This window comes from Urocampus carinirostris, chromosome 4 (assembly GCF_059441175.1).
Source record: "Urocampus carinirostris isolate Australia breed hairy pipefish chromosome 4, RoL_Ucar_1.0, whole genome shotgun sequence".
Lineage (NCBI taxonomy): Eukaryota > Metazoa > Chordata > Actinopteri > Syngnathiformes > Syngnathidae > Urocampus > Urocampus carinirostris.
Genome location: NC_142352.1, coordinates 3,689,271 through 3,702,728, shown reverse-complemented (window position 1 = coordinate 3,702,728; position 13,458 = coordinate 3,689,271). Strand labels below are relative to the sequence as shown.

The 13,458-nt window shown below is 42.0% G+C and overlaps 1 protein-coding gene and 2 pseudogenes across 2 annotated transcripts in view; all 3 read left to right on the top strand.

The window, feature by feature from the left end:
* The window catches only part of LOC148366673 (UDP-glucuronosyltransferase 2C1 pseudogene), a 457,271-nt pseudogene that overhangs the window by 167,639 nt on the left and 276,174 nt on the right, over positions 1 to 13,458 (top strand). The window lies entirely within an intron of this gene.
* Positions 1 to 13,458, top strand: part of hcn4 (hyperpolarization activated cyclic nucleotide-gated potassium channel 4) — a 198,923-nt gene that overhangs the window by 50,133 nt on the left and 135,332 nt on the right. Inside the window, exon 2 of the mRNA XM_088333476.1 lies at positions 5,777 to 6,200. Within this exon, the coding sequence (XP_088189602.1) occupies positions 5,777 to 6,200 (424 nt within the window). The remainder of the gene's footprint in view (positions 1 to 5,776; positions 6,201 to 13,458) is intronic.
* Positions 12,552 to 12,666, top strand: LOC148366682 (U2 spliceosomal RNA; annotated as a pseudogene).

Genomic DNA, 13,458 nt, shown 5'->3' with positions numbered 1-13,458 from the left:
TAGAGCGCACCTGATTATAAGCCGCACCCACCACATTTTAAGAGGAAAACCGATTTTGTACATACACAAGCCGCACCTGTATATAAGCCGCATGCACCCACATTTAAAAATGTAACACAAACACAAAATTAACCCAAACCCGACTTCAAGTCCCGCGATTGAAACTAAATGTCCTTCATTAAGGTCCACAGTTCAAAAATCACAGCCGGCAAAATGAACGGAAAATGATACCGGTACTTAAGGTTTGATGCAGACCTGCAGAGTCCGGGTCCCGTTAAAAGTAATCCAAGGAAAAAAGTGTATATTTCCAAAGGTTAAGGGTGGGTAAAATATATCAGATGAACACATTTACTCACGCAACTCCTTTTTCTTTAAGCAACTTTTTACCCTCTCTTCTTTCCTTGTCTGTCCCTCACCTTTAGCGGTCCCCAGTTAAACCCCACGTTTGTTCCGCCCCTCATTTTTTGTTCACCTGTGCAAAACATATCAGAATAAGTGTCTAAAATAAATACAAATAAATACATTACAAAAATATACAGTTGCAAATACATATTATACATGGGTTACACATATTTACAAAGAAAGACGGTACACCGAGAGAGTTTTCAAAGTTTTAATAATAATAATATAGCTTTGACAGGGCAGTTAATGGTAGCAACACTCGTGCGGCGCTAGCGGCCAGTAGAAAAATTACATCAATTGCATCACTGAATAAGCCACAGGGTTGAAAGTTAGGGAAAAAAGTAGCGGCTTATAGTCCGGAATTTACGGTAATCGATGATGTCAAGCTGTTTGGATTTATTTTCGTTTTGTTTCTGTCGTTATTTATGTAAGTTTTTCCATACCTTGTATTGAAATGCTAACTCAACTCATAGATGTTGAAAACCAGCGGAGGTGCTAACCACATGGTGTGTGTACGTTGTGTCGCTCATTGCAGGTAAATTGTTCCCGTTTTTTTATACTCGTTATTGTAATTTTTCTTGTTTTCACAAATATATAAAAAGGATGATGAGGCTTTTATTACAGTTGCTGCAATGAGCGACACAACATACACACACCATGTGGTCAGCACCTCCACTGGTTCTCAACATCTATGAGGGAAATTAGCCTTTCAGTACAGAGCAACATAAATGGCGACAGAAACGAAACGAAAATAAATCCAAACAGCTCGACAAGATCGATTACATTACTGTGTATGTTGCAAAATTTGTCGGTTGTGGTTTTAATGTTGTTAATAAACTTTTTCCGGAACACCAAAAAGTCGTGGGTTACCGTTAGCAGCGCGCTGGAGACTGCTAACCGTCTTCCGGTCATAAAATCAGAGGCTAAACTAAACCTTACCCCATACCAGCAGGTGGCACTGTTGTACTCGTCATTGCAGGACACTTATACACAAACTATACAAACATAATTCAGCAGGAATTTCAACAAAACAAAAGTTATTATTACACCTGTTACATATGAAAGTTTTTTTTTTAATCAGAACATTATTTTCATCTATTCTGAAACATTATTTTGAAAGTTAGGCAGTTCTGCGTTAGTAGGAAAAAGTGGAAAAAAAATCATAAAACAAACGGGGTTGTCATAGTTGCCATGGCGCCCAATTGGCCCCCGCCGTGTGGCGCCAGCTTCTGTCATGGTTGCCATGGCGCCCAATTGGTCCCGCCCATGGACACCAGCTGAAACTCGTTGACAGATTGCTCCCTGTCACTACTTAAACACTGTCCTGTGAGTCGCCTTTTGTCGGAGCGTCTGCGAAACGTCAAGTCCTGAGAATCTCCGTTTTTCCTGTGTTTTTGCTCTTGTTTTGCCAAGCCCTGTGAATCTTTCTTTTTTTCCTGTGTTTTTGCTCCTGTTTTGCTCTCGCCACAATCTGTTTGATTTTGACCACTTCCGCTTTCCGAGCAGTCTACTCCCCGCGACCAACGATCCCCGGATCGAGTGTTCGCTCCTTTCTCTTCTCCCCAATAAACTGTGAATAACGTTACGCGAGTGGGTTCTGCTACCGTACAGCGGTACGTGACAAAAAAATGTTTAGCAATGCATGCTCAGGATATAAGTGCAGATTTGTGAATCTTACCACACATTAAATCATTGTTTGTTTTTCCAATCCTCTTTGCAGTCTTTTATCAGTACCGTGGTTCCCCATGACGTTGATTTCACCGCATAAATCAAACTCCGAATCAATAGTCATCAGTAGGAAGTGAAAGAGTCACAATTAATCGCCGCAGTCCTGCTAGCTTGCAGAAAAATGGAGTTCCCTTACCCTTGTTATGTACCTGCGGGATATCTATGGTGGCTTCCCGACTGGAAATTGCTTTGGCGCAGCGACAGACCTTTATGGCCCGGGTAAAAGCGGATAAATCATGCTAGGTCCTTGGTCCGATGCAAGAACCCTGGTGGTGCATTCCGCAAAGAGTCCGGAATATATCACCCTTAACACAAAAGAGCCAATCTGGATTCAATTACTGTGCGGGCAGCGGAGTGCAATTTATATCCAAACGTTCGGAGTTTGCAAGGTTGCTTTATAATTAGCCATTAACCCTCGCTGACCTTCCAGGTCAGATTTAATGCCCAAACAGGAAATAGCTGTTGCATGTCGAAGAAGTTTTCGTATGGAAAATGTGGCTTGTCTGTGAAATATGCAAGCATCAGTGTTCTCGTTTTCCCGCGTTCCATTTTTGCCGGGGACGCATTGTGTCAAATCAACGTGTGTCCCCGGGACCCAACTTTTTGACACCAAATTGTCATTATTACCCGATTACTTTTTTTTCTTTTTTAACAAAGATTTACCGCACTCCAAACTTTTTGTCAGGCAGACCCGCCATTGTTGTTTTGGTCTCGCGCCGATTTCGGCAAACCAGATCTCGTTACTTCGAGATGACGTCATTGTTTTGGTGGTTGTCGAGTGAAAGAGAAGTAGGCCTCCGAAAAAAACAGTTGGTATTACGTGCAAATCAACAAAAAATTGGTAATTTCTTCAGTGTCGGTAATAAGTCGAAACATAATACAGAAAGTGGTAACAACGGCAATAATTCCGGCACGACAAAACAGCGGGGAAATTCTTCCGAAGACTGCGAAGGCAAGGTAAACACGTGTTTTGAAGCAAACGATTCAGCGAAAGATAATAAACAAAAGAATACTCCTAACAAGAAAAAGACTTTTCTGCCAAATATATTCCTGGTTACGCTATGAGGAGGATGATAATGGAGGCTACATGTTCTGTGATGCGTGCACCCAGTGTGACAAAAAAACTGGATTGCATAAATCATTTCGCAATACGAACTTTCAGAAAAGCACATTGGATCGGCACAACGACATGAAAACCACAAATTAGCTATGTAAATTCCGTTGCTGCAATTGGACATTGAGAAGGCATTACAACTGTGGCCGGACAGAAAACCACGAAGAATATATGAACTGAAAAATCTGAAGTGATTAAAACGGCATGAATATATAGACTAATATTTCAGCAATATTATTTTGTATAATGTACAATATTTTTGTGAACTGAAAAATCAGAAGTGATAACTGCTATGTATTACCAATTAACTGTGATGATAAAAACTGAATGAATATATAGATTTATATATGTATTTATGTATTTGTCACCGATTTACAATTTCAACCCCGATAAGACTAAATTTTGGGGACCCACAGATCTCTGTTGGGACCCATAGATTTTTGAGCATGCGGGTCCCCGAGACCCATCACTTTTCAGAGGTAAAATGAACACTGAAGCATTTGTATTTGCATAAGAACAAAGCTAGAATGAATCCATACGTATCCACTGCTGGATTAAATGTCATGTAGAGAGGCTAATAGTTCTTTGCTGGTGTCAAAGGTGAGGTGCGTAGTTCGAGGTGCCCTTAAAAAGTTTAATCCCTTAACAAATCTGTAAAACTTGCCTAGACATCTAAGGCGCTGCTGAGATTTATTGATTTTTGTCTGCTTCTATCTTTGGTGGTTTTTGTCCCGTTTGACAACTACACTTTGGATTATTTTCTATTTTATCGTTATGGGTTTTAACCAGACATGGGGACTTGAGACTTAGTGACTTGGACTCGAGTCGACTCGAGTCGCTGTTTTTATGACTTGTGACTTGACTTGGACTTGGCAATCTAAGACTCGGGACTTGACTTGTGACTTGACTTGCCCAAGAAAAAAATACTTGGGACTTACTTGGGACTTGAAGGTGAAGACTTGAGACTTACTTGAGACTTGCACATGTGTGACTTGGTCCCATGTCTGGTTTTAACGCACAAAAACGCGTTTATTCGAGGAATCACCTCCTTGCCCTGAAGAATTCTCGCGCCGGCGTGATGAGAGGGCCCTATCGTGGGCGTTATAAGCCTTTGGTACCGTCCGTAATCATGGTAAATGTGAACTCTCCAAATAAGACCGACGAACTGACTGTGCTGGTGAAAAACATCAAAGCGTACAGGGAGTGCAGTTTGCTGTGTTTTACGGGAACATGACTTACGTCAAGCATCCTGGACGCTATTGTGGAGCTACCCGGCTTCAGCGCTGTTAGGGTAGACAGAGACACAAACGCCTGCCGGAAGTGGAGAGGAGGCGGACTCGCTATCTATGTGAACACGAGGTGGTGTAACCCTGGGCACAAGGATTTCCATCTGCTGCAGGGACGTCGAACTTTTGGCGTAGCGTGTGACATCATCCACTCCGCTGTTGATAAACTACAACACAGCACCCCAAGGCCATCCTGTTAAATTGTTCTTAAACAACAAAATGATACTGCTGGAAGTGTGTATTCCCCTATGGGGATGAATAAAGTATATATCTATCTATCTATCTATTTATCTATTTAAACTCCCAATCCAAGGCGTACCCAAAGTAAATTAATTGTTGTTCTTTAACAGAGAATATGGACGGTTTTAGTCTCTATCGAAAGGTAACACACTGAAGCGTTGTCACAAAATGAAATAATCACTGTAAGTGATACTAACATTGAGTAATCTGAGTTGGAGCACACAGAAATAGAAGGTTCTTATTCTCACTTGAGTTTTCTTTTGCAATCAAAACCCTGGAGATGAGTGTAGCATAAGCATTTTAGCTGGAAACCAGCTGGGACAAAAGCATAATGCATTACTCAGCCCCAGGTCAAATTTGAGCACAATCTGAAATATAAAACTATTGGTGTGTCACAGCGTTTTCAATAGTCATATGGCCCTATGAAGACGACTAGTTTATTGCGCTAAAACCTCTGCAACAATGGATTTTACTATAGTCAATTTTTAGACATTGTGAAAGAGTTGTAAATGTTTGACTTTTCTTTCCAGAAGTCGATCACTTGCGTCTGATAACCACGCGTAAATATGGATCCCGAGTTGCGTTACGTAAAATGGGCAAAACAGTAACATGAAAAAATGCAATACTAAAATATGAGTATTTTGATAATATATTTCCCTCATTTTACCAGAAAAACTAGAAAGAAGTATCGTTATTTAAACAAAAGAAACTTGATAGAAATTCTTTGTGCCCAGGGTTACACCACCTCGTGTTCACGTAGATAGCGAGTCGGCCTCCTCTCTGCTTCCCTCAGGCTTTTGTGTCTCTGTCTGCTCTAACAGCGCTGTAGCTCCGGATAGCTCCACGTTATGTGGAGTATGTGCTGATGGTTAATTTTAAAATGCATTAATACTGTACAAAATCTTCGGGGGGCATAACAGTTGTACTTCCCCATGGTTTTGTTATGCCGAGTGTCCCTGATGTCCAGTCATGCCACCGGTTCTGAACCACATGTCTCCCTGTCCAGGTTTTACTGGGATTTAACCATGCTGCTGTTGATGGTGGGAAACCTCATCATCATCCCCGTAGGCATCACCTTCTTCAAAGACGAGCACACGCCGCCCTGGATCGTCTTCAACGTGGTCTCCGATACCTTCTTCCTCTTGGACCTCGTGCTCAACTTCCGGACGGGAATCGTCAAGGAGGACAACACGGAGATCATCCTGGACCCGCAACAGATCAAAAGCAAATACCTCCGCAGTTGGTTCGTGGTGGACTTCATCTCCTCCATCCCGGTGGACTACATCTTCCTCATCGTGGAGACGCGCATCGACTCCGATTTTTACAAGACGGCGAGAGCTTTGCGGATCGTTCGCTTCACCAAGATCCTCAGCTTGCTCCGTCTTCTGCGGCTCTCCAGACTCATCCGTTACATCCACCAATGGGAAGAGGTAGGTAGACACTCAAGAACTGCTAAACATTGCCACTTTTGTATGCAGTTAACTTTTAACAATGGACATGTGGTATTTTCCACACTACTGTATAAGGCGCACTGGAATATAAGGCGCATCTCTCCAAAATGTTCTTTTGTCATGCATAAGGCACACTGGACTTTGAAGTGCATGAAATTGAGACTAGGGGTTTAAAACAACAAAGCTCAGGAGGTAGAGCGCTCATCTTGGAATTAAGAGGTCGTAGGTTTGATTCCCGGCTCCTCCGTGTTATATGTCAAAGTGTCCTTGGGCAAGACACCCGATAAACAGGTTGCATGGCTGACTCCCTATTGGTGTATGAGTGTGTGTGTGTGAATGGGTAAGTGTGAAGCACATTGTAAAGCACTTTGGGAGGTCTTCACTAACTTGAAAGCACTTTATAAATGCAGATGTTGGCAGTTAATTTTATCTTAGATGTGTTTTGTATTAGGGTTTATAAGCCACTAAGCGCGCTAAATCAGTGCAAATAAGTGCAATGAATTTTGTTGGGAAATTGTAGGAATGCTTAAACTCTCGGAATTTAAGCTATGATGACCATTTCAAAATATACTCATCACAGAAACATCGTGATCAGTCTAAAACAAATGACCCAAAGACTATAAAGCTGGCGTAACTCAACAATCTAAAAATTATCTTCCTATTATGAAATATAATTTTTAATATTTTGCAGTTCTTGAACAAAAAAAATATGGAAAATTAGCAATTAAATATACAATGTGTTGGATATGACAATTTTGCTTATTTTATGGTTGATTTTTCTTATTCCATTAAAAAAAAAGATGTATTAGAAGATATAAGCTGTGAGCAAACATCCCACCTAAAAACTTTTAAATATAACTTTTTTTTAAAAATATATCAATTCCGAAATATGATAATTAATATTTGTCATTTCTGAAAATATAAATAAATCCCCTAAAATATATTTAATTTACTCTAAATTTTATGACTTAGATTGGTCCCAACAGCAGAAAAAATGTTGATATTTATTCACATTTCCGTGTAAGCTGTATGATAATGTACAAAGATGCCCTTCAAAAGACAATAGGAGGGTTAAGATTTTTTATTTTTATTTACAGGGTTCGTACGGGTGCTTGAAATCCTTTAAAATGCTTGACCTTGATTGCTGTGTTTTCATGGATTGAAATGTGCTTGTAAATGCTTAAAATTGTTGCCATGTTTTTTAACAAACCAGCTTGGCAACGGCTCTCTGTTGGCACCGCAGTACCATTGCGTTTCTTCTTCCCTTGTGATTAACGGCAGCTGGTATTAGTTTGTAAGGCATTGTTCCTTACGGAGGCATCACCCCTGGCGGGATATAATTTTACCCAACACTTACAGTATAAGGAGGAGGGAAAATATTTATTCATGTATTGTTCAGATCCACAAATATATTTGCATATTTACTGAAGATATACAAATGCACATGCAAGATTATAAATATGTGTCACAGTTGCCATGGCGGCCAATTGGCCCTGCCCGAGTGGCTTTCCGTCTCTTAAACTCAGGGCTCTCACTCTTCCTCGTCGGTCCGTCAACCAACCTCTGCCCCGCAAGACATGGGTCCTGACTCTGTCCTGTTTCCTGTTGGTATTTCCGGTCCGGTATTGTTCCCGTTTATTTCGTCCTGTTTAATATCGGTTTCCAGTTTCGTTCCCGTCTACTTTTGTCCTGTTTATTTTTCTCCTCCAGTTTTTATTCCCGTCTAGCTTGTCCTGTTTAATTTCGATATCCTGTTTCAATATCAATCCTGTCTGTCCCTTCCTGTCCACTATCAACCCAATCTGTCCGATATCTGCCCGGACAATTGGTATTGATCTCGTCGGTCTCTGTCTTTCCACGCCAGATCGCTGCCTAACGTGCATGACTCCCCATTACCCGTAAAATAAAAGCTTGTGTAAGAAACGTTATGCATTTGGGTCCTGATCCTGTTCTTGTTCATGACACCCCTGGGCACTTTCTTTTTTTTTATTTAATTGCCTAGGTTACAAAAGTAGATCAACACAAAAGGTTTGGGAATCACAGAACAGCAACACGATTAGCCGATAGTGACACTAATGTAAAACGTGCATAATAGTAAATATAGCGGACAAAAGTGAGGTATAATAGTCAATGTCACACAAGCGTAGAGGACGATGGAAGTCACTAGCAATACGTCTTTGATTTCACTGCTATGTTCTTGTCCTTCCAAATGGGTTTAGTTAGAGCTATCCTGGCCATGCTTTCTTGTTCTGACCCCTCTTCTGATATGACAAATCTAAGATATTGAAGCTATATACTATTTTATACGCTGTTTTATTAAAAAAACGTATCCTAATATGTAAATTGCAGATCTATTAGCGGCTCTGAAAAATGCACGACTCACACCAGATGAATTCTACTGAAAAAAAAGTTCTTGAATTTGGCCATGAAAACGGTGTAGAAGCCCTGTATTTCATTTGAAAAAAATATATAAACATGAGGAAAAGATACGTACTATAAGCAAACCTTTCTGCCAATAGGGTAGGAATGTATATTTTCACAGTTTTTATGCGCCAGTCGATTAACATCTGTTCACCGACTTAAGAGCAGTCAATGCGATGGAAACAGACAGGGTTGGGTAGGGTTACTTTAACTTGATTACTTTCAATTACTTTTGGATGACTCCAATACCAAATATGCTAATAAAAGACAAAAGAAACTAAATATGAATAAAATGATGACTCACAACACGTGGTAAGCTTTCTCTCCTGGCTTTGATCTCTCTGATCTCTGGCAAAACTAACATAAAATGCGACAGAAACAAAATGAAACAGCTTTTTGCCGTTCCATGTATTCCGTTACTCCCCAAGCCTGCACAAAATTTTGTCTTTTTATTAAAGACAAGTCTATCAATTGCTGTGTTTGCGCAATCAAAACACTCAATTAGACATTTCCCTCCACGTGCATGCCAAGCAGACGGGACTGAATAGCACCTGATTGCCAATCAAAGCGCCTTTTCCTGCAGCCTGCCCATATTCTGTTGTCGGTCCTGGACAGTGTTGTGCGTGTAATTAGTTGCAGTTACAAGTTACTTCATTTAAAAAGTAATAATACCGCCCTCAGGTATTGACAGCCTGTAAGTAACTGTATAGTCACGAATGATCGTGTAGACCTACATTCAAACTGCTTAGAAAAGCCACAAAAGAAAAAAAAAATAGAAGAAAAGGACCATGGAAACAGTGATGGCTTATGCAATCTTGAGAGCTGCACACTAAAGCTCAGCTGAGTCACCCCATATCCAATTTGGCATCAGACCATTCGTACATTTACTTCTCCATATTTATCTATCTATCCTTGGTCATATCCCTCGAGAGGGGTGTCCGACAGCAAGACAAACACATACAAAAACAAAGAAAATTATAAAAAGGGGAAAAGTAGCAAAAAACACACACACATTTTTGGGGGGACCATGGCCAACCCAAATGCCCAAACACCCAAACAAGTTAAGCACCTCGGCACCCAAGTTGGTCACGCTTTCGTCCCTCCAGATGCAACGGGACACAAGAAAGCGGCCGTCTGACTCGGGTAAGGGTGACACAACACTGTTCAACAGCAGGGCCCGACAGCTTTCACTGGTTTACCCCTGACGCATCATACGGGTGCCCTGCCCATCCCTTATAAAACGTCCAAACATCCCACTATCCTTTTACAACACATTTCTACTCATTCTTATCACAACAAGAGCTCTAGCTTTCACTAACCTCTCCATTTTTAGGTCCTCTTAAAGAGGTTTTCCTGTTTTTCTACAAGTCATGGTGCGTTGCTAAAATATTTTTACAATTACGAATCAGTTTCATATTCAGGTTTTGAATATTGTCAAAAACTCTTTGTTTGGAGCATCCATTAATCCAATAATTAAAAGAAAATACAAAATTCACAGAATAAATATCCACTATAAATATCCATATGATATAATACCCATTGTTCAACCTATATAAACATTAAACATGCAGACATTCTACCAAAAATATAATAATAGCAGCATCAATAAAATTATTAAAATCATTGTTAAAGTACAACTGTGTTTGATTGACATTAATATTCACTCCGGAAGAAGGTTGGAGAAAGTCATGAGTAATGGTAATGAAATACTGCATCAAACCAGCTGTCAGAACCAGAACGGAAAAAGGACCCAATCGCGTAACGTTTCTCACAAGTTTACTGAGATAGAGAGAGGTAGGGCAGCTCCCGCGATCCGGTGCTCGCTAGATGCAGGAAGCAAGTCGCTCTCGCAATCGGATTGTGATCTGAATAGGGAAGTGGATCTTCCGTAGCGGGCCATGGTGGTGTCAGGGATGGAAAACAGGTAGATAGCCGGGACAGGAGAGCAAAAACGTCAGGATCTGAAACGAGTCAGAAGCCAGAACGGGAGCGTAGACGTGGTCGGGATCAAAACAGGTCATACGGGAGCAAAAAACAGGACAGGTTGGAGTCAGGTCGAAAAAGGCTTGTATACAGAGTTTCGCAGACGGACTGACAACAGCGGTTTTTGAAAGTAATCAAGTTAAAGTAACCCTACCCAACCCTGCCCAAGACACACCATAGGAAATGGTCCCCCTGCCACCCTTGTGGTTAAGGGATCCAACCAACCAACCAACCAACCAACCAACCAACCAACCAACCAACCAACCAATGCGTTAGAGTACTCGTTACCGATAAAAACCGCGAAGACTGGTCCTGGAGAACAGTGTGTGGCAACATCAATCTTCATCTCTGCCATTTTAAAGAGAGGAAAAAGTTCAAACGAATCACTGGGAGGAGAATCCCCTTTCTTGCCCTCCGCGTGCTTTGGGTGCGACCTTCGTTTGACGGGGTTTTCGGCTCTCGGGCGAAAAAGAGGGCTTGCGTGTAAAGCCTGAGCGCTGAGGCAAGAGTATGATTAAAGGGATGGGAACGTGAAGGAAACAAGCGGAATAAATGATGAAATCAACATTGATACCTTACGGGCAGCGTGATTGACTTTGACAGTTAGCGCGTACAATTTGGGATGGAGAGTTTTTCTAGTTTGGAGTATTTTTTTTCCTCTAATTTTAGGTTTTGTTACTGTTTTTTTTCAGTAAATATAAGAAAATAAACTTTACCTCATTAGCTGCACCGCTTATCCTCAGTAGGGTCGCGGGGGTGCTGGAGCCCATCCCAGCTATCATCGGGCAGTGGGCAGGGGACACTCTGAACTGGTTGCCAGCCAATCGCAGAGGGACAGACAAATCGCTCATTCACACCTAGGGACAAATTGGACCGGCCTGAAATGCATGTTTTTGGAATGTGGGAGGAAACCGGAGTGGCCGGAGGAAACCCACGCAAGCACGGGGAGAACATACAAACTCCGCACAGGAAGGCCGGTAGCTGGATTCGAACCCACGCAGGAGGTTCCCATGACCTGAGAACTGTGCCGCACACGCGCTAAGTACTGCGCCGCCGTGCTGCTAGGAAAACAAACTTTAAAGCAAAATTCCGCATCATTAAGCACCACCTGGTGGTAAAAAAAGAGTGTACAATATTTAGTTTGTTTCATGATTACCGATGTGAATCACCTGTGCCCGCTCATTTGGCGACATCCGCTGCGGGCTCTGATTGGCTCCCTGTCCCTACTTAAACCCAGTCCTGTCAATCCCCTGTTGTCAGTCCGTCTGCAAACCTCTGTGTATACAAGGCAAGCCTTTTTCGACCCTGACTCACGCATGTTTTTGCTCCCGTTTGTCTCTGTCTACGACCTGTTCTGATCCTGACCTTGTCTGCTCTACCGTCCCGGCTTACGACCCATTTTTGATCCCGACCACGTCTACTTTCCCGTCCTGGCTTACGACTCATTTACGACCCCCGACCACGCTTTGCTCTCCCACTCCCAGCTTTCGACCAGTTTTTCCATTCCTGACACCGCCATCGCTCGCTACGGAAGATCCACTTCCGTGTTCGGATCACAATCCGAGGGCGAGAGCAACTTGCTTCCCGTGTCCAGCGAACACCGGATCTTGGGCGCAGCCCTTCCTCTTCCTTTCAATAAAACCTGTTTTAAACGTTACTCGATTGGGTCTACGCTTTGTGCTGGTCCTGACAGTTTGAAAGACTTTTTGTTTTCTAACATTTGTTGGGGACGAAGTAGTGAGACTGTTTAACCTATGAAAAATCCGTTGTTTTGGTACCATGAATAAAAATAGTGTGATAATGATATAGGATCTAATGCCTTATCATACTGTATGTCCCCTCTACCACTGGTGGTCAAGTGGGGAAGTGTACCTCTGGGAACGGTGACCATAGAAATAGCCGTCCCGTAACTATGAAATTCAAAGCATAGCTTGGCCTTTTGGCTTTGATTTTTGCATTCCGGAGATGGAATAAGAGCTTGCTCTGTCCACTCCACGCATCGGCCCGGTATTGCAGTACCTCCGGGAACGGTGCATTCGCAATGATCGCAACAAGGCTTTAGGGCTAGGACCTTAGCTTGGCCTTTTGGCTGAGAGTAAGTGTCCCGGCTCCTAGGCTTTGTAGCGTATTATGAACTGACCGATAACGGATAATGAATAATGAATAACGAAGATAGATAAATAACCCTTAAAAACCCCAAAACCCCCACTGCTTTCACTGCACTTTTTGGGTTTGACTCTTGTAGCATAGATTGTTCTGCTTCATTGATGTCATGGTTTGGCACCTGCAGTCCCTCACTTTTCAAAGAGATGGTAGTATTGTCCCATCTACCACTACCCTCCCCTGTCCAGGTGTTCCCAATCATTATTAGTCCCCCTTTGCCATAAATCCCCTGGTCTCCCACTCCATGTTGTTGATTTGTCTTATGACAAGCTCTTCATCTCAAGACTTTCTTCGCCAGCTATTATCTTCATGATATGTCTTCAATATTTTCTCAAGAATTTCACCCCCTTCAGACAACCTCCTCAAGTTTCTTTCGCAAGATTCTTCTTCTCGGCAGTCCAGGTCCCACTCTCCCTCCCCTGTACTGATTTTTATTATTTTTTTATTTATTTTCTGCTGGGGTTTAATCACATCCCCGTTTTAATATGGGTCTGTTTTGGGTCTAAAACGACCTCTAAAGTGTGGGAGAGCTGAAAAATTCTGGCTAACCGTAGAGGGAAATTCAGGTAAAGACTTGTTTAGTTTTTTTTTACAACTGCAGTTGGAGAAGAAGCGTGAGAGGAACAGATAATTTATTCTCTAGCCACGCTCCTTCTGGCTTTTTCCCAAC